This window comes from Urocitellus parryii, chromosome 7, assembly GCF_045843805.1.
Source record: "Urocitellus parryii isolate mUroPar1 chromosome 7, mUroPar1.hap1, whole genome shotgun sequence".
NCBI classification, from domain to species: domain Eukaryota; kingdom Metazoa; phylum Chordata; class Mammalia; order Rodentia; family Sciuridae; genus Urocitellus; species Urocitellus parryii.
In genome coordinates this window covers 165279903-165305363 of record NC_135537.1, presented here as the reverse complement: position 1 = coordinate 165305363, position 25461 = coordinate 165279903, and the positions used below count along the sequence as shown (strand labels likewise).

Sequence of the window (25461 nt, the reverse complement as noted above, 5' to 3'; positions counted from 1 at the left end):
CTGCGTTCCATTCTGGAGGCTCCCTCTGGGTTGGGGCTTGGGGGTGGGGAAGTTAAGAGGGGGGCGCTTGTAGGCCCAGCTCGGTACTTGTTGAAGAGGGTGTTGCTGCAGGGGACTTGAGAGAGGCCTCTGAGAAGGTAGCGGTGCAGAGGGAGCTGCTGCTGGGAAGAGCACCTGCTGTCAGGCCACCCCCAAAGCCAGCCTGGAAGAGCCAATCTGGGCCACAAGTTACTTTCGGAACCCCTCCGAGCTTCTATTTCTTGATCAGTAAAATGGGAACATTAGTATCCATTCCTGAGGGCTTTATGCAGATTCAGAAAAATGGATTTGCAATTACCCAGCAGAATGCTCAGCACTGGGAACATCCAACACATCTTAGTTTTCTTTCCTTCCTCTCTGAAAAAAAAGTGAGCAGAGTTTTTGATCCTTCTAACCCCAAATCGGTCATAACAGACCTAGATGATGTATAATCACTGGTAAGTGAATGTGCTACTCACCTGCAAACCCCCCTCCCCAATCTGCAGGGAGACCTGGACCTGCCAGGCACAGGCATGCCGGTGCTATCAGAGGACTCGGGTGAGTGCCCCCACCCGGCCTGGGCTGGCCACAGCCCTGGAGACAGGAGCCTTCCAGGCAGCCCGAACTGGAAAGAGACCAGGCTATGCTGGTGTGGCTTCTAGAAGCTGCCCTGCCTGCAAACCCAGGGAGGTCCTTAGGGCAGGGATGAAGTGCTGTCTGAGGGTCCAAAAACAGGGTCCTCAGGGGCAGGAAGTTCCCCCCCCCCATTTGTTATCCCTTCTTTTTCTTACTCCCTCCTCAGGTTTGCATGAAACCCTGGCACTCCTGACCTCTCAGCTCAGGCCTGACTCCAACCACAAGGAGGAGATGGGTTTCCTGAGGGACGTTTTCAGTGAGAAAAGCCTCAGTTACTTAATGAAGGTGAAGTTCTGTCTGGGCATGCCTTCCCTGAGGGAGGGTTTTCCTGGCTGCCTGCGGCCCTTGAGATCATTGGAGCTATGTCCTTGCTCCAGGAGCATCTTCACCAGCCCACTAAGCTACCCCTTCTTATATGCTACCCTGTTGGTGACCTAGACTGACCTAGTCCTTGGTGTCCTCACAGCCATGGGTGGGGAGTATGGTATCCAGGGTAAACTGGAAATCAGGTGTCTTTGCAGATTCATGAGAAGCTTCGCTATTATGAGAGGCAAAGTCCAACCCCAGTCCTGCACAGCGCAGTGGCCCTGGCAGAGGATGTAAGTCCCAAGTTTTTCCTTATGGTATCAGCTGCACTCCCCATCTTGTAGAGCTCTTTCCTCTTCCTTGGTCACCATTGCGTAGCCTAGGGACATGGGGGATCAGGAGCCCAAAGTTGAAGAGGCATCTCCCCACTTCCTCCTCTTCCTCTTCCATGGGCCTCCTGGCAGGTGGGGAGGAACTCATGAGCCTTGGACTGGGCCAGGAGACATGGTGACATGGTGACGCCTACTTACTGTGTGTCTGGAGCAAGCCTGTTTCTCAGCTGTTGGGTGACAGCATTGGAGCAGAGCAGCAGTTCCCCGCTGTTCTGAGAACTGGGGATATGAATATGTCAAATAAGCACCCTGTATTTGTGCTTCAGGAGGCCAACATGAAGTCCCAAGGTCAAGGGACTTGTAATGTGTCCCTACTAAACAGCTCAGGCTTCTTATGCTTCTCAATTTATTGCAGTCCTGGTCCTTGGGTTGCATGGGGAAAAACTGTCCTGGTTGATGACTAAGATCATCAGCTCTGAAATGACTCACCTGACCCCAGGAGCTGGCCCTGTGCAGCCTTCTGACTGTGTCAGGATCTATATCCCCCGTACCTGTCTCCTCTCTGGAGTGTGATTAATAGCATGTTAGATCACTCAGTGCTCAGGCTCAGCACTGCCTTTACCACTAGCTCTGTGACCTTAATTTAAATAAGTCAACCAACTTCTCTGAACCACATTTTCCTCATCCATAAAAGCATAGCAATGAAGGTACAGACAGTCAAGGCCAGGTTCAAATCCTGGGTGACATGTGAGGCTTGTGACCTTGGGCAAGATAATCTATCCAGGCCTCAAAGTCTCACCTGTTAAATGGCAAAAGTGTACCCACTGCATCTAGTTTGTTGCAAGGGTTAACTGGGGAGATGCACATAAAGCAATAGCATACAGTAGGGGCTTACTAAGTCAGCCCCTAGTAGGATTGCTTCTAGACCTGCTCAGGTTCTCCTGATCCCTGCGTGCCTCAGTCCTGGGCTGGTTGAAGGTCTGATGTGCTCCTGGGTGCTGCAGCTGTTTGGGGGTTGGGGGGGACTGGGTTTTCCCTGCGGGACTCCCCACAGCCTCAGGCAGGGGCACCCCAGCCTGCTGTGGTGTTCCCTCTCACTGTCTTACAGGTGATGGAGGAGCTGCAGGCTGCCTCTGTGCACAGCGATGAGCGGGAGCTGCTGCAGCTGCTGTCCACCCCCCACCTCAGGGTAGTCATGCCGCAGTCCCTGGCCACCCACGCATCTCCTGTCTCCTGGGATGGGGGCGGGAGGGAGCTCTGGGTCCTGAGGGGTCCTCAGCACTGGTGTCTGGGGTGAGAGGCTCTGTGGCCTGAGATCTGAGGCCCCCTCAGCCCCTTTCCCCTGACCCCTGTGAACTCTGGGGCCAGCCCTTCTTTTCTCTTGCTTCCCGACAGGCTGTGCTCATGGTCCATGACACAGTTGCCCAGAAGAATTTCGACCCTGTTCTTCCCCCTCTGCCTGATAATATTGATGAGGATTTTGATGAAGAATCAGTGAAGATTGTCCGTTTGGTGAAGAACAAGGAACCCCTGGTATGTGGTGTGCATCTCTCGTCCCTGCCCTTTCTCTGCACCTTATCCCCACCCAGAAAATTGTGAAGGGACCTTCCTGACATCCTCAGGGTTAGTGATGGCTGCTTCATCATGCAGGGTTACTGCCAGTGTCCAGGGCACCCCTTTTCTCTGAGTGGATACAGCTCCCCCCCAACAACTGTGGCCAGTCCACTTTGTGCAGTAAACAACCTACACATCTGTATGGCATGACCCTGATCATTATGCCCTGAACCAGAAGTTGTCAAACTCAGCCCAAGGGCCAAACCTAACTCATAGCTTATTTTTATACTTTTTAATTTTTCTTATCATGGTTGTGCTTATTCATACCAGTGGCAGAATTGAGTGGCTGCATCCAAGATTGTGTGGCCCCCAGAGCCTAAGATACTTATATTTGGTCCTTTACAGAAAAAGTTTGCAGTTCCCTGCTCTGAATTATGAGGTAGCCCAGGGCCCCATCCATTCCTCCAGCTGACAGTTATCTTGCTCCTGGTTCAGCACTGGTTCACCAGCAGAGGGACAGGGTTGTTTATCAGATGGAGGGAAGTGGAAGTCCACAGCATTGAGGACCTGCCCTACAGAATACCACAGCTTCCATGCTCAAGTTTCACTTTTCACCCACTGACCTGTGGCGAAACATATCTGCAACAGGCAAAGGTCTTTTCTTTGCCTCTATTTGCTCATCTGCACAATGGGGCCATCAGCATGGACTTGGTAAACATCCTGGGAGCCCTCCTATGCAGCCACTGTGCCGGGGGCTGGCAGTTCAGAGCTGAATAATTGATGGAGTGCTGGCAGGTCTAGGGACAAGAAGAGAGAGGTACTTACTTAATGGATGGCTTCTCTTGTCAGCAAGAATGATCTGCTGTAATTCAGATAGGTGACATGAATGAAATTGATACTAAGTGTACAAATGTGTCTATGGGTACAGCCGATAATAAGTGGTTAACATTTATTGAGCACTTACTATGCACTAAGTGTCTTGCATGCATTCCCTCCTGGAATTCTTGCAACAACCCTGTGAGTTAAATGCTCTCCCATATGACAGAGGCTCAGAGAGGATAAGGAACCTCCTTGCTAATGCCACATGCTTATTTTGGTCAGTGGCCAAGCTGTGTTCAAATCTAGTGTTCTCAACTCTCCACCTCACTCTTGCCCTGGCACAGTCCAGCTCACCTAGGCAGGAAATCAAGGCTCATTAGAGCCTTTCACATCCTAGATGTCATCTCTACTGAGCTTCATGGTCCAAGTCCTGGTCCTGAAGCTCTGGTGGAGGCCTGATTGGTTTCTCTTGGCAACAACAGAAGGAGGCCCAGGAACACTGTGATTTGTTTGAGGCAGGTTGAGAATTTGCTGGCACATGTTGTCCTCATTATAAAGTGTCTTTGCGAGTGGCAAGGGCCGCGATGTGATAGAGAAAGCTCTGGATTCAGTGTCAGAAAAAGCTTTCCATCTTTCTGTCTGTGTGACCTTGAGGATGCTTAACTTTTCTGAACCCCAGTCCTTCATCTAAAAATATCACAGGGTAATCGTGCTTTGTAAATTGGGAAGTGTGGTGCTATACTAATGGGAGATGTTGGTTTTATTGAATCCTAGCATTGGGAAGGTCCCAATGGCAGGTGGCAGGATAGAAGAGGCAGTGGGGCCCAGAGGGTTGAGGTTGAGGGTTGGGGCTCCCTCTTAGGAGCCTACCTGTCTGTCTCCAATGCAGGGTGCCACTATCCGGCGGGATGAGCACTCGGGGGCTGTCGTGGTGGCAAGGATCATGCGAGGGGGTGCAGCAGATCGGAGTGGTGAGTGCAGCAACATGCTGCCAGCCTGGCTGAGGTGGCGGCCATTGTCCCAGAGCCTGCCCCTTTGCTCCCCTGGCTCTCCCTACCTCAGGTCTTCTGTTTGGGGTGCGCTTTGCTTTGGGGAGTAGGGCTGAATTCCGTCTCCTTCCCAGGCCCAGTAGAAATTTTAATTGAAAACACAACCGGCCTGGGGTCCTCTGGGGCAATCAGGAAAAGTCTCATATGTTGGCTTAGTTAAGCCCACAGCATGGGCTTGCAGGGGGGTTCCTGAAAGGAGCCAGGCATGGCATTTCCTGCTACCTCCAGTTGCCTTGTCCAGCTGCTCTTACTCAGGGGAGAGTGTGCATGTCCACATTTGTTTGGGTGGAGAACAAATTGAGAATCACTGGTGTGTGGAAGAACTACTGAGCTAGGAGGTGAACCCTGGGGTAGGGGGATCATTGTGTTTAAACTCTGGGGGATCCTCACTGTGGAGAGTCCTGGACTAGTGCTTGCCATATGAACCCCCTGAGCATTGGGGTGACATGCAGACACTGAGTCAGGAGTGTGCACTTCTGACCCTTCCTAAGTGCTGCTGCTGGCCACTGCCCACTGGGAACAGCAAATAGGGTCTGAATATGCAGGGACACTTGTCATTAAAGAAGAGGCAAATAAATGGCTGTATCTAACATTCTGATGAGATCTTTGTTGTGTCCTTTAAGTTTCCTTGTTAAGATTTAAGAAGGCAGCTAGGCACGATGGCACATGCCTGTAATCCCAGTGGCTCAGGAGGCTGAGGCAGGAGGATGGAGAGTTCAAAGCCAGCCTCAGCAATTTAGTGAGACCCTAAGCAACTTAGCAAGACCCTGCCTCTAAATAAAACAAAAAAGGGTTGGAGATGTGGCTCAAGCGGTAGCGCGCTCGCCTGGCACGCGTGCGGCCCGGGTTCAATCCTCAGCACCACATACAAAGATGTTGTGTCCGCCGAAAACTAAAAAATAAATGTAAAAAAAAAGTAAAAAAAAAATAAAATTTAAGAAGGCAGTTCTTGGGGTGTGTCTATAGCTCAGGAAGTTGAAGAATTAATGATATCTTTAAAGAAGAAGAGGTGGCGGTAGAAGGAACACAGCTTTCAATACCAAAATAATAGTGTCTGCATACTGGCTCCATCGTTTCTTAGCAGGGTGGCCTTGGGTAAGCTGTTTTATCCTCCTGAGTCTTAGCTGCCCGCTTGTACATTGTGGATGTCACCCAGTGACCATGAGACTTTGATGCTGAGCGCCTAGCACTTAGCAGGATTCAGTGTGTCCCAACTCTGTGCACTGTCTGCAAACCTTGAGCCTGCCTTGCAGTACGTTCCTCAGTGCCCACAGCTCCAAACTCCTGGGCAGAGGCCCCTTCCTGTCCTGATGGTCAGTCCCTGTGTCTCCTAGGCCTGGTCCACGTTGGAGACGAGCTCCGAGAAGTGAATGGGATCGCAGTCCTACATAAGCGGCCTGACGAAATCAGCCAGATTCTGGTCTGTTTTGCTGCACTATGCTGCTGGGATATTGGGGGTGGTGGTGGCTTCAGAGACCTAGAACAGGTTGCTTCCCAGAGCCAGGGCAGATTCTAGCTCAGCCTCACTGTTTTCATGAGGAGGTAGCAGGCAATGTGGCCTTACAGTGTGCCCAGATGTTGAGGGGTGAGGTGGGGCTGGGAGACAGCCTGGCAGGCTGTGCCCTCATCTGACAGCATGCTTCCCTCTGGGTTTCTGGCTCTGGGGACAAGGTCTCTGTCTGGTGGGAGGGAAGGGGACCTCCCAGAAAGGTGGGAATGGCGGCAGAGACCTGTCTGGGGAGATGGAAGCAAAGAGGGAAGTACTAATTGGGGAACAGCCCTAAATCAGGCAGGAAAGAGGAAAATAAACCTAAAGTAGGTTATTAAAATGGCCCATGAGGAAAGCAAGATGGGGAGCTATTAGGGCCCAAGAGGCCACGAACGGGAAGATTGGGATTCAATGTATATCATGCCCTTGGGTTCTCATTTAAAATCTCCCTGTGTCCTGTGAAAATTTTTGAGTTTTGCCTTAGTTAATTTGGGGCACCAACCTAGAAGGGTGGGCTGCAGGGAAGAAGGTCATGAGTCTGACTTCCATTCTGTAAGTCAGTTCTTAGAACTGGGAAGGGAGACTGGAGCTCATGGGAGGTCAGACCTGCAAGGAAATCGGCCTCTGTTCCCTCTCCCTTCAGGCCCACTCCCAGGGATCCATTACCCTCAAAATCATCCCAGCCACCCAGGAAGAGGACCGCTTCAAGGAGAGCAAGGTAGGGGGAGGTGGGCTCCTGGAGCATGCTCTGCTAGGGGCAGGGTGGGTGTGCTGGACCCAGGCCAACGTTTTGACAGTCACTGGGAACAGATTGTGTGCCTAGTTGAGTAACCTGTGCCCAGCAGATGACTTTAATTCAGTTACAGGGTGATTCACTTGTTTGTACCCTGCCTCTTTTTCAACTGGATCTGTCGCAGGTTGGAAATAAAAGACAGGGTTACTTTAATTGAAATAGAAACTCAGGGCCATCAAGAGAAGGAGAAGGTACTAAATGTGCTGGATTCTGGACCAGTGAAGTAATTGCCATTTATTTGATTATTTGAGAGCCTACCTGTGGAGGTCACCTCCTCTTTGCAGGGCACTCTGCCAAATGCTGGGGAAAGGGACAATGAGTAGCTTTAAGGGTTCCTAGTGCAGAAAGGGAATCCGGGGAGTATATTTAATTGGCATGTGACAAGTGCTTTGGGAAGAGTCTGACAGAGTTAGAGGCACCTTGGAAAGGTCACAGTGTGGAGGTTCTGGGGGCGGGGCTGGAGGAGGGTGAAAATGACTAGGGCTTTGGAGGGAGGGTCAGGCAGAGGGGTCTGCTATACAGGAGCTCCATGATGTGGTGGCGGGGAGCATGTTTGGGGAATGATGGGGCTCAGGGGCAGGGTGGCAGTGGGTTTTGCTGGGAATGCAAGTTAAGCTTGTGTGAATGGCCTTGAATGCTTTGTGAATGGTTTTGGCATAATTCCTGCTTCATGTGAGCACCCTTAGAAGCTGACCCTGAGCCTGGAATCCCAGGTACTCCTGAGGCTGAGGCAGTAGGAGTGCAAGCTTGAGGCCAACCTCAGCAACTTAGCGAGACCCTGTCTCAAAAATAAAATAAAAAGGGGCGAGGGATGTGGCTCAGTGGTTAAGTGCCCTTGTGTTTAATCCCTGGTCTCTCTCTCTCTTTTCTCTCTCTCTCACATAAACACACACACACACACACACACACACACACACACACACACACACACACACGCTAACTCTGACAAGGATTTAAATGCAATTTTTTTTGTGTGTGTGTGGGTGGGAAGTGACCCCAGGAAACTCCAGTGAGGGGGTGGGGAAAGGAAGGCCACCAGTCTGACATGGGGTATGTTACTCAGCAAGTCACCACTGTGGGCAACCAGAGCTTAATCCGGCTGGGGAATTCAGGGATCCCCTGTAGAATACATGCTTCTGTCATCCAGCTCAAGTGCCCTGGGGAGCTAGGGGAACCGAGACTCCAGCTCCTGCCGGGCTGCACCTGGGGATTCATTCTTGCAGTGCCTGTCTCTGAATTAGAGAAAAACAGGCGTTCGTCGGTAGCCAGAGCAGGTTAAGTCCTTAGATACAGGGGCTGGGAGTTGGAAGTCAGCCCAGGGTGTACTGAAGTGGTCTAGCCCTGGAGTGGGGGAGCACAAGAGAGAACTCCGTAGATGGTGAGAAGTTCTTAAAGTGTTTTATTAGTTTTGTTTTAGGAAGGGAGCAATCCAGCCATGTTTGTGTTTTAGAATGCTCCCTGGCAGCCAGTGGAGGAGTGAGAGGGTGGAGGCTGGAGGCAGGGAGACCTGGTAGGAGGTCTTGTAAAAGCCCAGTTGAGAGAATATTAAGGTGGAACTGAAACCGGTCAGAGCACAGTGTCCCAAGCCTGTAGTCCCAGCTAAAAAAAAAAAAAGAAAGAAAGAAAGAAAAAAGACATGAGCTGAGGTGGCGGTAGAGGAGCGAGGAGGACATTGCTGTGATTTCATAATACATTTGGATCTGAACCTCCTGGCAGCCAGGGCAGAAAGAAGATAGTGAATTACATGTTTTCCATCAATGAATGGAAGAAAGCAGGCTGGTCCCACCTCTGCTTTGGGGACTAAGTACATGAAAAAAGGGACAAAACAGCTTCTGGCACAGGGGAGATGTCACTAAATGCTTTTGATGAATAAGGATTTAATAATGGACAAGGTCTTCAGTGGCAGTGTTTTTACAGCAAGTGAAGAAATAATCGTTACATGGCTGTTTCTTATTTGCACCCTTTGATTAAGTCCCAGGGTATAAATATCACTGACGGAAGGAGAGTCTTCCTGGGACAAGCAACTGTGGTCCCTGTTTGCAGCTTTCGAGGACTCTAGCTTGATATAGGAAGAGAACTTGGTTTTCCTGGAGGACAGAATGAATAGCCTGTCCCTTAACTTGTCCCTCCTGTATATTTCTTCTTGATCCAAGTGTTTGCGTTTGGGTATCCACTTAATTAAGGTTACATCTTTCTGGGTGCCTAGGGCCCATGGAACATCTGTGGCTGGAAGCGGGGTTCTGCCCCCACAAAATTTGGTCAGAAATTCTTATTGTTGTGTAACTGAATCTTTTCTGGTTGGCACATAAAGGAATGTAGTTTGGATCTGTCGGAGGAAGACCTTTGGCCGTTTTGGTTTGGTTTGGTTTGGTTTTTCTTTCCATTTGCTGTTGAAGTCATTGGGCTCTAATGGTCTAGAACTAGAAATACTTAAAATAAATCCATGTCCCTGGATTATAGAAGAGAACAAGTAAGTATGTGTTGTCCTCACACCATCTTCTCCAGAGAGGGGACTCCAGGGCAAGCAGGGATTTGGGGCTTCTCCAAGTGACAGATGAGGCAGGGTTGAGCTGTAAAAAATGCTTCAATTATCCACCAAGAAGGGGGTTGGTGGGGTTGGGGTGCAGCTCAGTGATAGAGAGCTTGCCCAGTGTGCTCAAGCCCTGGGTTCCATCCCAGCACTCCCAAGCACTTTTGTTGATATTTGTGTTTTTACCAGAACATCTAGATTACCTATTTAACAGATGGCTGCCGACTTCATTAGGAGCAGTTGGTGTAGTAAAAATAACCGTGGAGTTTCAAATTGGGCTTGCCTTTACTTTTTGTCCCCAGGATGAGTTGTTGCCTTATGTATACACTACGAGGTTATTATGAGGACAGTAGATCCGGTAACTGTGGAAATGTTTAGGTTGGAAAGAGAAATTCAGTCACGGGGCCCATTTGTTCATTTTCCAATTCTTGATGGATGTCCTGGCTGGAATGTCCAAAACGGTTGAAGAACAATGAGAAAAATGTGCACAGTGTGTTGCTGATTTGTTTTCTAGTGTCAAGGCCACTTGTTCCCCCCTCGGGAATGGTTGCCATCATTTGGCTGTCACTGGGGCATGGCCACCTCCATCCACCTCTGCGGGGCCCTTTCCCTGCAGGTGTTCATGCGGGCCCTCTTCCACTACGACCCTCGGGAGGACCGGGCCATCCCCTGCCAGGAGGCAGGCCTGCCCTTCCAACGCAGGCAGGTCCTGGAGGTGGTGAGCCAGGACGACCCTACGTGGTGGCAAGCCAAGAGAGTGGGGGACACCAACCTTCGAGCTGGCCTTATCCCCTCCAAGCAGTTCCAGGAGAGGTGGGTCTGGGGTGCTGTCATGGGGTGGTTCTCAAGTGGCCAATGGCCCAGTTACTTGACAAATCCCTAAGTTTCTGCCACCAACGGCCAGAGGGAGCCACTGAATGTTGTTCTTTACGTAAGTATCAATTGCGCTTGCGTCTCATCTTCTTGTTCCCCGATTAATCGTGTTGGCTGAGATTTAAGTGAATGCATGGATATTTACATTATTAAGCTAATGTATACAGTTGTCCCTCAGTGTCAATGGGGATTGGTTCCAGGTCTGTCTGTGGATGCCCAAATCAGCATATGCTCAAATCCTCATGTGAAATGGTGTAGTACTTGTGTATAACCTCTATAATCCTCCTGAATACTTTAAAGAATCTCTAGATGACTGATAATACTTAACACAGTGGAAATGCCATGTAAATCATTGTTGTATTGTATTATTTAAAGAATAATGACAAGAAAAAAGTCTGTAATGTTCAGTGCAGGCACACCATTTTCAAATATTTTCAGCCGCAGTTGGTTGAGCCCGCAGATGTGGAACCCGCGGGTGCAGTGATCCAGCCGTATTTTACAATACATACTTAGAGAAAGGTTAGAAATAAGATATGAACAGGCAGAAGAGGAGGACTAAGAAAAGAAAATGATCCCAAATCTCATCACCATATAAACAGTACAATTTATTTCCTTCCTGAGTGTCACATCCAGGATTTGGGGTCTTGCTTTTCTTTTCTTCCTTTATTTTTAATATTTATTTTTTAGTTGTAGTTGAAAATACCTTTATTTTACTTGTTTATTTTTATGTAGTACTGAGAATCGAACGTGCTAGGCAAGCGCTCTACCGCTGAGCCATAACTCCAGCCCTTTTCTTTTTTAACTTGATATTTTGACATTAGCATTTCCCATGTTATTACATATTTTTGTAGTGTGATTTTTTGATTTAGGAATTTCCTCAGGAGGTATTCATTATGCATTGGGCTGGCCCTGTGCCAGGTGTGGAGGCTGCTGGAAGGTATGGCTTCCGTCCTGGTAGAGCTTATGGTGTAGCTGGAAGGTCTCTGTGATGGTGCAGGAGGAGGACGTGTTACTCTGTAAGTTCCTACCAGGAGGTTGCACCCTCACCAGGCCCAGGGCAGACCCTGAGATCTGAATTCTAATAAAAATTCACGTGGTTCTGAGGTGTTAAGATGTGAGAACTGCCGCTGTGTTTCCTTGGGGGACTCCCAGACCCATCTATGTGTGGCTTCATGGGTCTTGGCAACATGGTCACTGACAGGGAAGGCTTTTGGGTTGCATTTAAATGTGGGCATCCAGACACCTCCAAGAGCCCTGGGCGTTTCCTCAACTCAGATATGGTCTTGGCCGCTGCTTTTCCACTGACAGCCATCTTGGTCAACCCTAGGGCTGAGCTCTGCTCTGGGAGTCTGGGAGTTGTTTTGTTTTTTTCCAGCTTTCTCAGGGATGGGGAGGCTGAGTAAGTGCCCACCTGTAGGACCCAGACCTGGGTTGTCCCAAGTTTTCCAGAAGACTCTCATCACCTGCTCTTATAAGTATGTCCCAGCTCATGGACCCCCATCCTCTTGTATCCCTGCAGACGACTAAGTTACCGGAGAGCCACGGGCACCCTGCCAAGTCCCCAGAGCCTCAAGAAGCCCCCCTGTGAGTAGATTGGTAGGGATGACACTTCAGGGAGGGACTGGGGTTAGGAGTTGGGCACTTTGTTCTGGGAAGAAGCTGGCACTGGGATGGAGGGGTCTTATCTGAGCACACAGGGGGATGGAGGGGTCTTATCTGAACAGACAGGACATCGGGTGTCCTGTATGAACTTGTAGACCTCCAGAAGAAGGTGAGGTGGGAGAGGCTTGAGGGAGTAAAATGAGGGTGGGATGGGGGCAGCCATTCCCCAGAAAGGAGCTTCTATATTCGGGATCTATATATGGTATTGAGGGGTATGTTAACAGCTCCTGAAATTGTGTGCCAACCTCTATTGTGTGTGTGTGTTTGGGAGTGGGTCTGTCAGCAGCTTTCATTAGCTTCCCAAGGGGTTCTCTGACTGATGTTTTCAAGAACTGCTGATTTTAGGAGGGAATGGAGGAGGCTCTGAGTGACCCGTGCCTCTGAGAGGGTAACCAGATTTGGCAAATACAAATCAAGCATGATCCGTTAAACTTGAATTTCAGGTAGACAATGAATTGGGTTTTTTTTGTGTAGTCTTTGGGGAATACTAAGAAATCATTTGTTATTTATTTGAAGCTCCAGTTTCCCTGGGTATCCTGTGTGTGATCTGACAGCTTTGTTCTGTGTAACACATTACCTTTTAGAAAATATGTCCACTTACCTTCTTGCCTTCTATGTACTTCTATTTTATTTATTTATTTATTTTTGTGGTGCTGAGGATGCACCTTGGGCCTGGTGCATGCTGGGCAAGTGCTCCAGGGCTGAGCCACACCTTTTAACCTTCACAACAGCCCTAGGTTAGGGCTTCATATAGAAGGAGGCTTTTCCAGAATCTGGCCTCTCTGCTGCAGGGGCTGTAATTGAGTGAGGGGCCCGAGCAGGTACCAGCTCTGCTCCACCCCACCCCATCCTCTGGCACCTGTGTTTATTTTTCTCAGGCAGGCCTCCAACCTCAGAAAAAGGAAAGTAGGTCCTAATCCCACTGCAGGACCCCTGAGGAAACCTCTTCATTGGTTACTGCCAGTGGCCACTTTTCTAGATTCACTGTCAGGCGGAAGGCTGCTGGGGAAGTTGGCCTGGAGGCTGCTTCCACCAGCCATGAGCTGTTTTCCCTGGGCTGTTAATGAGACACACACAAGAAGACTAATTAGAGCAGGTCTTGGGGTTTAATGACACACCACAGCTCAGATCACAGGTTTGTTGGAGGAAAGGAGCAGGAGACAGATGGAGGGCTCCTCAGGCTCCTAAGGCTGTGCTGCCTCTTAGCCGCAGGGCTTCATGGTCCCTTCCACTAATGCTGTCCCATCTGTCTTTTGTGCAAACCGCAGATGATCAGCCTTGTGACAAAGGTAGGCCTGGTATTTGTCCCCTGTGCACACGAGTGAGGCTCCTTTCCTGTGGAACATCTGGGGCTGGACGGGCTGATTTTCCTTTCCCCATCTGACTGTCTACAGCCAGATGTGTGGGGTGGGGATGGGATTCAAGGCCTCAGGGCCCTTTCCCTCCTACCAACCTGAAGGGGCCATCCTCCCCTGGACTGGGCTCTGTCGTGGGGTGCAGCTGGTAGGAGCCAAGAGAGGAGGGCAGGGCAGTGGGACTGTCCTTTTGCCTTATTCCCACTGGTCCCAACTCAGGACCAGGAAGAGATCTTCTGCCCAGAACTTCTGCTAGGGCTTAGGAAGGCTGTTGGGGCTTAAGCATGGAGAACGTGGTGAAGCAGAAGGAATTGTCCCAAATATGGTATTTTTCCTGAGTTCCTCTGGGATCACTCTGGAGGTTTCTGCCTGGCCATCCAAGAATTGGGTCCCTCTGGGCCTGAAGATGTGTCCAGCACGACTCACTAGCCTCCCTCCCTCTGTTTGGTTCATAGAGACCTGTGACTGTGAGGGGTACTTCAAGGGACACTATGTGGGTGAGTACCTGGGCTCTCCCTCAACACCCCCCTCCCAGCCCCTGCACAGCTGTAGCCTCAGGCTTCTGAGTGGGAAAGGCTCAGGCAGAGCACCTGGAGCCCAGGAGCTGGCCAAGAGCAGCCGGCCTGCTGTCAACCAGAAAAGGCGCTGAGCCTGTCCATCCCTGGGCTCCCCAATCCAGCTTTTACCCAGCCACTGGGCAAAGAGCCCTGGCTGGAAGGGCACACTGAGCATCATGTTAACATTAATTTTATCATCATTCTAACTGAAGTTTATTCAGTGTGATTGCCACCACCGTATATTCATGGCGTTTTTTTGTTTTGTTTTGTTTTGTTTTACTGGTCTCCAAAGTACCTTCACTTTTAAAAAATTTTCATCATTGTTTTGAAGGCCTTGGAGACAGGCAAATGTCTTTTAACTTTTATTTTGAAGTGATATCAAATTTACTGAGAAGTGGTAGAAATTGGAGGAAGAGCTCCCATGTCCTCACACGAGATTCCCAGCTGTGAGCTCACCCTGCCCTTGCTACCTATGCATTTGTCTCCTAAGTCATGGGAGAGTTAGATGCAGACATGCCTCTTTACCCCTAAGTACCACAGCAATATTTCCTGAGGACGAGGACATCCTCTTATCTAACTCAGGATGATGATCAATTTCTGGAAACTCAACATGCATACAATTCTACTCTATACTCTCATTACAATTTCACCAGTTGTCCCAAAAATATCCTTTAAAGCATTTTCCTGGATCCAGGATCCAATGTAGGACCACCCTTTGCACATTTGCATTGCCATTTCATGGATTAGGGAATCAAGACTCAGAGAGACGCAGAGATTTGCCGAAGGTCAGTTACATGCCAAGCAAAATAGTGACCTTGAACCCTACTCGGATGTTGGGGGCCATCCTTTCATTATATCACTTTGCTCTCTGAACAGCCTCTTTCTAAACAGGAGGGTGGGGAGGTCAGTGGGGTCAGCCCTTCTGCCTGGTCTGGCTAGGTGAAGAAGGTCTTTGCTGGGAGATCCTGGGACAGATGCCTCCATGTCTCTTTGATCCTCTCTAAGCTGGTCTCCGGAGGAGCTTTCGGCTAGGCTGCAGGGAGAGGCTGAGTGGCTCACAGGAAGGGAAGATGTGTGCCAGCGCTGAGTCCCCAGAGTTGCTGACCTACGAGGAGGTGGCCAGGTACCAACAGCAGCCCGGTGAGCGGCCCCGCCTGGTGGTTCTGATTGGTAGGTGACATCCTGGGTTTCTGGGAAGTGGGCTGGTTTCCTCGCCAGAGGCGTGAGGAGAAAGCTCAACTGGGACCCTGTCAGTCTTCCCTCTGTTTCCCAGGGTCTCTCGGAGCCCGACTCCATGAGCTGAAGCAAAAGGTGGTGGCTGAGAACCCACAGCGCTTTGGTGTTGCTGTTCCACGTAAGAAGGCTGGTGTGCGTGCTTGGGTGCCTGCACAGGATTATTTCATGGGGACTTGATTCCTCATGTTTATCTTATTTCTTTTAATACTTTGGGTGTGAGGGACCACCAGGCACCACTTGCCGTGGCATATAGGCTTGATGGGAAGAGACTTGTCTCTCAGTGGCGCGCTGAGATGCTGTCAGGTGGAAGCTTGGGGGGCCACCTGCTTGCTTCCCACGAGGGGAGGGAGGTGAGTCCAGAGCACACTGTAGACAGCGGTGGCCTCCACCTGACACCCAGGGGATCCCCACAGTCGGGGGTCTTCCAGCCTCCTCTTCCCTGTGACTCTGACTCCTATGGCCGCTGTCCTGCTTAGATAAGAGAGCAGGCCAGAGAAGCACAGAGAAGTATTGCTTAGCACTCCCTTGTAGCTGGATTCTAGCCTGTCAGGGTTGGGGGTTCACTCCTGTGTAATGCCACCCCTTCCAAGTCCTTGGGCTTCCTGCTGCTATAAGCAGCATGGATACAAAGACCCCTGGGCCACCATCCTGGTCCTGAATGTGATGAGGATAATGACGAGGAGGAGGACGAGCAGGAGGACAGAAGTGCCATGTTCTTCACCAAGAGATTTTGTGTGCAGAACCTTGGTTTGCCTTCCTGGTACCTCTGAGAAACCCATTCTGCAGAGGAGGACATTGAGGCTCCATGAGGTTAACTAACTTGCCCAGTGTCACCCAGTTGATAAGTGGAGCCAAGATTGGTCCAGGCAGCCTGCCCGCACCATGTGCTTAAGAGCGGCACAAAGGCTTTTTTCTTCGCTGCTGCCTGCTACATCCTGCCCTTGGCTGTGGCTCGCCTCTTGGGACACTTATGCAGTGTGGATGCCTGGTGGCTACCAAGAGGGGATGCTATGGCATCAGGAATAGAACTTTCCAGAATGCCTACCAGAGCCTTTCTTTGACTCTACTGCTCTCCATGGAGTGTCGGGGCCCACAGCTTACCCTAGAGGCTGTTGGAATTGTCTCAGTTCCAAACTGAAGTGGCAGGGATGTGGGGGAGCTGGTTGGGCTCTGGAGGCCATTCTGGCATCACAGCTGTGATGGGCCTAGGTGACTTCAGGGGCCTTCAAGATTGTCCTCGCTTGGTTTTAGGAACTAGAGGGTCAGGGATCGTTTGCCAGAGACAGTGACTTTTATGCTAGGTGTTAAAGAGTAAATAGGAATTTTCCAGGCAAAGAAGAGCTTACTGTGCAGAGGGGCCGTGTGCAAAGGGATATAGGTGTGACCTGGGGTAACCGCGCTGGGGACTGGGTTGTTAGTATGGATGACATGGCAGGAGGCGAAGCTGAGTCGGAGGCTGGGCAGTCATGAGGGTCTTATGTGCTGTTGAGGTGTTGAAAATCTAGTCTGTGGGTGAATAAAAGTTTTTAATCAAGGGAATGACCTGGAGAAATGACCCACTAGCTCTCCTAGTCCCCGGGTTGGACTAGGCTGCCACATGGAGAACACAGAGCATCCCATGTGTGCCCCAAGGCCAAAAATCCCTTGTCCTCTTAAGTTCCCATATTTTCTTTTAGAAAAAGCCGCGTGTTGCCTCATGGTTGCCCTTGCTTTGAAAGGACCTGATTGTCCCCATAAGTGTGCATCATTATGGAAATGGATGGGGGAGCCCTTGGGTTAAAAGTATTTCTTTGAGATCCAGCCCTGCTGAAACACAGCCAATCCATAATGGGCTGTCTGTCTTCATGCCTCCTTTTCTCTCAAAAAGAGAAATAAGTGAATAAAGAATTAAAAGCATAGAGCAGGGTCCAATGTATTTGTGGCACTCTTGCTCTCAGAAAAATAAAAATAATAATGACCTAAAAACTAGGGTCCTTAGCTGAGCGCAGTGGTGCCACAGCTGCAATCTCAGCAGCTCGGGAGGCTGAGGCAGGAGGATCAAGAGTTCAAAGCCAGCCTTAGCAATAGCGAGGTGCTGAGCAACTCAGTGAGATCCTGTTTCTAAATAAAACTCAAAAATAGAGCTGAGAATGTGACTCAGTGGTTGAGTATCCCTGAGTTCAATCCCTGGTACCCCCCTCCCCCCAAAAAAACTAGGGTCCTTAAAAGCCCCACATCAATGAAGGCAGTTCAGCAGACGGGCAAAGGGCGTGGCGTTTGCCATGAGATAAAGAGAGTGGCCCTGGCTCTACAGCCTATTGGCTGTGGGTCACTGAGCTGTGTTTAACTTCCCTGAACCTCAGTTTCCCCAGTTGTAAAATGAGAGGCTCCTTTTGCCTACACTGAAGACTTGTGTGGATAAGTCTGGAAAAGGCACAATACCTGATCCCCAGGACACTCGACGAATGCCCCCCGAGCGAGGGCACAGGTTGATGCTATTCTCATTCATCGTGATGTGCCATCTCTTTGCCCAGCTCTCCTTTTTTTTTTTTTTTTTTTTTTAAAGATACCACCAGACCCAGAAAGAGCCACGAGAAGGAAGGGGTGGAGTATCACTTTGTGTCTAAACAAGCATTTGAGGCCGACTTACATCACAGCAAGTATGTTGCTTGGTGGGCCAGTTAGCCCTCGGGCAGCTTGACCTCTAGGAGGGCTTCCAGAAGGGGCAGGGGAAGTGGGAGAGAAGCTGTGTTGGGAAGTCCACTTTTTTTTTTTTAACTACTTTGAGAAAGCTCAGGACCTAAAGTTCTTTTCCCCTGTGCTGGTGCTTTAGGTTCCTGGAGCATGGTGAATATAAGGAAAACCTCTATGGGACCAGCCTGGAGGCCATCCGGGCTGTCATGGCCAGAAACAAAGTTTGTTTGGTGGATGTGGAACCGGAAGTGAGTTCCTGGGCCGGCGGGGGCGTGTCTGGTGAATGGAATTTATAACCTGGAGGATTGTAGCTACAGAATGTTTGCCCTCTGTCTAAGGAATTCTTAGTCTGAAAGTATGAAATATCAGATGTTAAATGTCCTTGGGTCTCTCTTTGAGAATAGAATGAAAACGTTGAACCCCCAAACATGTATCTCTCTCTACAAATATTGCATTAATTGGGGGGAGCTCATAGACCCTTTGGTGGTCCACAGACCTAAGATTTTCTCCTGCTTGGAGAAAATCACATAAAAAAAAAAAAAAACTAGTGGCACCAGCCGGGCGCAGTGGCGCATGCCTGAAATCCCAGTAGCTCTGGAGGCCAAGGCAAGAGAATCAATCATGAGTTCAAAGCCAGAATTTGCAACTTAGCGAGAGGCATTAAGCAACTCGGGGAGATCCTTCTCTAAATAAAATATAAAAAAGGACTGGGGATGTGGTTCAGTGGTTAAGTGCCCCCGGGTTCAATCCTCAGTACCAAAAACCAAAAAACAAGAAAAACAGTCACACCCCCTGACCAGTTGCAGCATGACAGAGAATTAGATGTAAGTCCCCAGGCAAAGCTGGGGCTGAGCTCTGTGCCAGGCAGTCCTCCCCCAACCAGGACAAGTGAAATCAGTGGCATAGGGAACCCCTGGGGGAGACAATGGGTGAGGCAGTCTGGAGAGCAGTTTGAAAGGGAAAAAGAGGGAGGGAGAAGTGACCCTGTGCGAGCTTCAAAGCCATTTCCAGTTCTGCACACCCAGCAAGCTGCGGGCTCCACAGGGGCCTGGCCATCTTTTTAACCTTGTCTTTCAGAAAAACTTCCAAGCTTTGAACTCATATGAGGAATTTTTTTTTCCTTTATAGAAACAGATCTTTGATTTTATGATATAAACTGTAAGCTTTATTTTACAGAAGTTGACTTGAAACATTTCAAAAAGCACATTTTGCCTATAAGGGAAAAGCCTCACTCATTTGGACTTACTGGGAGTTGGTGATTAAAATTCAAAGTCTCAATTTCAAAAGTTTTTTTAAAAAAAGTGATTTTATTGATCTTTGCATGTGCAGATAGGGCATGTAGCAGTTTAATACCAGTGTTTTTTGAATAGAGGTTCTGAGAGTGTAAATACTCATTAACTGTATGTATGATTTGCATATGGAAAACCCTAAAGTCTGCAAGTTCTTTCCAAGTAATCCCTTAGGTCATGTTTTCATTTGCTTTGCAAATCTTTTCTTTGACTCTCAGAAGGAGGCATGTGTGATAGCACAGTTTGCACGAATGTAGACAAATTGATGATGTTAGACAAAATAAATGCACATTGAATCCTGCTCCCTGGACTGTCAGGAATGGGCAGGTGGAGAGAGCCTGGGAAGGTTAATTGGAGCTAGAGGGATCTGAGCTGAAAAAGTCAGTGACTCTGAACTGAGGCTTTGGACATTCTTCAGGGAATGACTGAGTTCAGTGTCAAGTAGAGGATGAATAAGTGTGCAGCTAGTCTGCCCGTGAAGTCCATTGTCACCAGGACCTTTGCTGTTGAGGTTATGCGAGGGGCGTACCCGAGAATTGAGCTTTCAGAAAGGATGTTTCACAATAGAATATTTCAAAGGTGTGTAATTTTCCTGAACTTTCTTTTTCCAGGCACTGAAACAGCTGAGAACCTCAGAGTTCAAACCCTATATTATATTTGTAAAGCCTGCAATTCAGGAAAAAAGGAAGACACCACCTATGTCCCCAGCTTGTGAGGACACAGCAGCCCCACTTGTAAGTTTCAAGCTAATCCTTTCCTTTATGAAGGCTTAAAGGGGACGATTCTGGGGAATGTTTCTAGCTGCAGAAGGGTTCTTTCAGTGGAAGAGGGACAAAGGACATACCTTCTGCACGAGATCACTTTTCCATTTTGCCTATTGTCAAGACTAAGACAAGATGGTCACTTGGCCAGAGAGCTTGAGGTGAGATAGCTAGAAGTGCCTCCCAATCCAGGCAGGGTGGCCTTGCCTAGGCTCACCACCCCCACTCGCCCACATACGCAACCCCCCCCCCCCAGTAAGGGATTGACATCTGTCAGAGATCTGATCTGAGTGTGACAAACCACACTCATCTGTTGAACTCTTCAGCCAAACCCAAGTATTTTTTAAGTTGAATCACCAACTAACAAGGTCATTATCATTCATTTCAAAGTAGTTTGAAACAGGACTGTGTCCCTGTAGTATGCTGTTTTTAAGTCCTTTAGGTATAGACCAAGGAGTGGGATAGCTGGGTCAGATGGTGGTGCCATTCCCAGTTTTCCAAGGAATCTCCATTCGGCTTTCCATATGGGCTGCACCAACTTGCAGACCCACCAGCAATAGAAACATTTGATAACTGTCATTTGACTGTAAATTGTCAAATGAAAACTCTGACCCCCTCCCCGCCAAAATACCAAACATTTCCTATCCTCAGGAAACTCTTAATCTACTTTCTGTTGCTATAGATTTACCTTTTCTAAATATTTCATACAGATGGCATCATATATGTGGCCTTTTTTTGGTTGTTGTTGTTCTAATTAGTTATACATGACAGCAGAATGCATTTCAACTCATTGTACACAAATGGAGCACAACTTTTCATTTCTCTGGCTGTACACGATGTAGAGTCACACCAGTCATGCAGTCACACATGTACATAGGGTAATAATATCCATCTCATTCCATCATCCCTTCCCACCCCCAAACCCCCTCCCTTCATTCCGCCATCTTTCCCATCCCCAAACCCCCTTCCTTCCCCTCACTCCCCTCTGCCCAATCCAAAGTTTTTTGGCCTTTTTTATCTGACTTCTTTTACTTAGTATATTTGTAAGTTCCATTCATATGTAAGTACCACATTCTTTTTTATTATTGAATAATATTCCATCATAAATAGTACTATATCTTGTTTCTTTGTTCATCAACTCATGGACATTGGATTGTTCTGTTTTCTGTTATCATGAATTATGTTGCTATGAACATTCATTTTATGTGAACATATGTTTTTATTTCTCTTGGGGATAGACATGAGAGTGGAATTGCTGGTAATTGCTGTTTAACATTTGAAGGAATTCCAGTCTTCCATAGCAGCCGTACCATTTTACCTTCCCACCAGCAGTATTCAAGGGTTCCACATTTCCCACATCCTCTCCAGTGTCTTTTTGATTACAGCCATCATAAGTGGGTATGAACTGGTATCACACTGTGGTTTTAATTGATATTTCTCCAGTGGCAAATGACATGGAGCATCTTTTCATGTGTGTACTGGCCATTTGTGTATCCTCTTGGGAGAAATGTCTTTACATATATTTTGCCCATTTAAAATTAGATTACTGGGGCTGGGGCTGGGGCTCAGCGGTAGTGCACTTACCTGGCATATGTGAGGTACTGGGTTCGATTCTCAGCACCACGTATAAATAAATAAAAATAAAGGTCTATCGACAACATATCTACCTATCTATCTATATGAAATCAAATTACTGATATTTTTGTTATTGTGTTGAAAGCATTCTATGTTCTGGGTATAAGTCCCTTATTGGATGTATGATTTGAAAACATTTTCTCACATTCTGTGGGTTGTCTTTTCACTTTCTTGATAGTGCCATTTCTGAAGCTCAACATTAATTTTTTTTTTTTTTTTTTGGTACTGGGGATTGAACCCAGAAGAGCTTTACCACTGACCCAGCTACATCCAGAGCCTCCTCCAGTTGTTGAGGCTGGCCTTGAACTTGCAATTCTCCCATCTCAGCCTTCCTAATTGCTGAGATTACAGGCATGTACCACTGCATTTGGCATTAAAATTTTTGAATTTAATGCTTTTTCTTTTGTCTTTTCAGTTTTTGGTGTCATATCTAAGAAACCATGGCCTAATCCAAGGTCATAAAGTTTTGCTCCTTTTTTAAAAAAAATAGTTAATAGTTTTAACATTTGAAACTATCATTCATTTTGATTTAATTTATGTAGATGACATGAGGTAGGGCGTCTAATTTTATTCTTTGTATGTGGATATAGTTTTCTCAGCACCATTTTTAAAAATTTGATTATCTTGGCACCCTGTTGATCAAAAAAGTAAGGATTTATTTCTGGACTCTCAATTCTATTTCACTGATCTAGCCTTATGGCAAGATCACATTGTCTTGATTACTGTAGCTTTGTAGTAAGTTCTGAAAACAACAAGTTTGAGTCTTTTGACTTTTTTTTATTTTTCAAGATCATTTTGGCTCTTCTGGGTCCCTTGTGTTTTCATATAAATTTTAGGATCAACTTACAAATTTATTTTTACTTTTTTTAATAATAAATATTTTAGAATTATTAGAATTTAATGACCATGGGGAAAAGCTTATTTAAAAGAGAATTAAAAAGGCATAAAGGGGAATAAGAATCATCTCCTTAAGATACAAAGGAAGGTCTGCCAAACCATAAGGTCTTCAGAAGTTCCTGCTTTTTAAAAAAATTTTTGGTACTGGGGATTGAACTCAGGGGCACTCAGCCACTGAGCCACTCCCCAGCCCTATGTTGTATTTTATTTAGAGACAGGGTCTCACTGAGTTACTGAGTTGCTCAGTGCCTCACCTTTGCCGAGGCTGGCTTTGAACTCGCAATCCTCCTGTCTCAGCCTTCTGAGCCACTGGCATTACAGGAATGCGCTACCATGCCTGGCAGTGCCTGTTTTTTAGGAGCCAGAGCGCCTTGACCCATGGATGGCATTGGAGGGGACTGCAGTCTTTTACTGGTGTCCTTCTGGCCTGACCAATTTTGCCATCTAGTCCATCTCCTTTAGTGCTCACCATCAAACTGCTCTAGGCGACTGGCTGATGTTTTTTGTTGTCTCTGGGTCATTTTAATTGTGAAATCCCACTTTGCTTCTCTCCAGCTGTGTCCCACTGTCCTGAAGCCATAGTCATTTTCAACATGAATAGACACCAAGGTCATAGTAAGACTGTTCAAATACAGCATGCCCAGCTCTGCTCCCAGAGACTGGTGTGGGGCTCAGTGTCCACATTTTTTTAACACACATACTTTCAGATGATTTTAATGTATGTAGGCAAACACCAGACCACGTTTGAAAAAAAAGTCTTATATAAGGCCTGAGGGTTTTTGTTGTTGTTGTTGTTGTTGTTTTAACACTAAATATTTGTCCACTGTCTGGCCCTTGAGTTTCAACTAGGGGGGATCCATAGAAGAACCTATGGCCATATCCTTTGTCCATTTCTTTGCTATCCCACAAATTGATGGGGCTGCTACCTTCTGATCCATTATGTGGATCCAAAATGGGGACAAGGGATATGGCATGGGGTGGGGACTGAGACTCTTAGTGAAATCACAGAGATGAGTTCCACTTTTACTGGCCAGGAGAAAGGTGCAGGAGATTTATTATGGATGCAAAGGAAATATTATGCATTTCACTCTCTTAGACATTTACTTGAGTTCTTGAGATGCAAATATTTATTAAGAAGATTTGGGGACTTGTGGCAAAAATTTTCCTTCTGTAATTTCTCAAAAGTCTAAAAGCTTCCAGATGAACCATGTGGGCACCTGCAGGAAGGTAGACTCCGAAAGCAGCAGACGGGGCTGTGGGGCGTGTGTGGAGCTGGGTGGGGACAGTGGGACTAAAGATGTAGAGGCCAAATGGGGACACTGCAGAGTGCTTCTGAGTATGAGGGCAGCCCAGAAAGATAGACTGTAGAAAGATGAAGTACCTCCCAACTGAAGCCAGGTTTTCTTCTCCTGGGGGAAAGAAGAAGCTCTATTTCAACCTTCTCTTGGGTCTCTACTGTCTGTGGGAGCGCGCAGACACTGTTTCCTGGGCCTTTAGAACACATCTCCTGAGATGGTAGATGCTCTCATGAAAGTAAAAATTGGTGACAAGGGAGAAGAGGAGGGAATATTTTGAAAGTGTGTCTCTATAGGGATGGGGAGGATAGAATTCCCTCTTTCTGCATGGATGCATGAAAAGCCTGAGCCCCTGGAGGCAGAATGAGCAACAGAGGACTGCGAAGGGACATCAGGGGAGGGAGGTTGTAATTTTTCTTAGAGTAGATTGGCCACTCTCCTTTCTTCCATAAACCAGGCTGTTAGTCAGCTACATTCCTGAAATTCTACTTCGTAGTGATTCTTTTGAATGAAGAAGAGAAGACTTCTCAGGTCGGATAATATTAGGTTTTTGTCTACACCTTTGATGTTAGGTGTTAGGAAAGCAATCTGATTAAAGAAATCAGGTTGCCTAAGGAGATGGAGAGTGGTCAGAGTTGTCCCAGCCCTTTCTTAAACCATTCTACCTTGTCTACTCTGCTGTTTGGCCTTGGCATGAAGAGATGAAAAGAAGAATCAAGGCTGGGGGAGGTGGTGGCACACGCCAGTAATCCCAGCGATTTAGGAGGCTGAGGCAGGAGAATTGCAAGTTCAAAGCCAGCCTTAGCAACTTAGGGAGACCTTGTCTCTAAATAAAATATAAAAAGGGCTGGGGATGTGGTTCAGTGGTTAAGTGCCCTTGGGTTCAATCCCTGGTACAAAAAAAAAAAAAAAAAAAAAAATCAAGTTCTACATGGTTATTTTAAGAATCTTTAGAGTGATATTAGAGTTACACATTCTTTATCTTCTCCCCGCCCCCATCATTTCCTGAAGTGCTTTCTTTGTTTTTATACAGTGAAAATTATTTGTAATTCTTGCCATTATTTAACCTGTATATTTCTTTTCGACCCCATGATACTACTTCTTGGGAAACGCTGTTGGGGCAGCAATTATATATTGACATATATACAAAGATACAAACTCGACGTTCCCCCAAAGAAGTTTGTATTTTCAGCTTATAGATCCTCAGTGGGTGTTTTGGGAGAGAATGACTGAACAATGTCTGCTGTCCACTAACTTGCTTTGAAGTTTGATCTGTTGTCACTACACTCTGTTCTCATGTATGCAGTTGGTTAATAGCGGGACATCGTCATCCACTCATCCCTTAAAAATTAAAGGTGGGGACAACTGCTGAACACAAAGGCTATATATAGGTTTCTTGTGGGGGGAAAAAGCCAAGGTTCTCCGTACTGCCTTTTTCCCGCAGGATGAGGAGCAGCAAGAGATGGCCGCCTCTGCCGCCTTCATTGACCAGCATTACGGGCACCTGATGGACACTGTGTTGGTGAAGGAAGACCTGCAGGGTGCTTACAGCCAGCTCAAGGTGGTCTTAGAGAAGCTGAGCAAGGACACTCACTGGGTACCTGTTAGTTGGGTCAGGTAACTTTATCCCAGAACATCTAGGCTGGAGGGGACCTTGAAGACCATGTAGTCCAGCCTCCCTCACCTTACCATCCAGAAACCT

The 25461-nt window shown here is 47.6% G+C and overlaps 1 protein-coding gene across 4 annotated transcripts; it reads left to right on the top strand.

Annotated features, from left to right (window-relative positions):
- Positions 1-551: 551 nt before the first annotated feature.
- Positions 552-25380, top strand: Mpp3 (MAGUK p55 scaffold protein 3). Of its 4 annotated transcripts, none has more exons than XM_077801014.1 (18): positions 552-576; positions 821-939; positions 1176-1253; positions 2401-2481; positions 2688-2825; positions 4555-4636; positions 6049-6134; positions 6847-6921; positions 10143-10339; positions 11928-11983; positions 13330-13350; positions 13872-13913; positions 14979-15143; positions 15247-15327; positions 17755-17848; positions 18022-18130; positions 19783-19905; positions 25204-25380. In XM_077801014.1, the coding sequence occupies exons 1-18, from the start codon at positions 552-554 to the stop codon at positions 25378-25380; spliced, it is 1749 nt and encodes a 582-aa protein (XP_077657140.1). The 4 variants fall into 4 exon arrangements, with proteins under 4 accessions (XP_077657140.1, XP_026268204.1, XP_026268203.1 ...); XM_026412419.2 differs by having other exon boundaries at positions 11919-11983; XM_026412418.2 differs by having other exon boundaries at positions 1176-1277; positions 11919-11983.
- Positions 25381-25461: the final 81 nt, after the last annotated feature.

Coding starts and splice junctions, on each gene's coding strand:
- Mpp3 (XM_026412418.2), top strand. CDS start 552: ATGCCGGTGCTATCAGAGGACTCGG. Junction 1,278..2,400: donor GTCCCAAGTTTTTCCTTATG/GTATCAGCTGCA, acceptor ACTGTCTTACAG/GTGATGGAGGAGCTGCAGGC. Junction 13,914..14,978: donor CTTCAAGGGACACTATGTGG/GTGAGTACCTGG, acceptor ATCCTCTCTAAG/CTGGTCTCCGGAGGAGCTTT.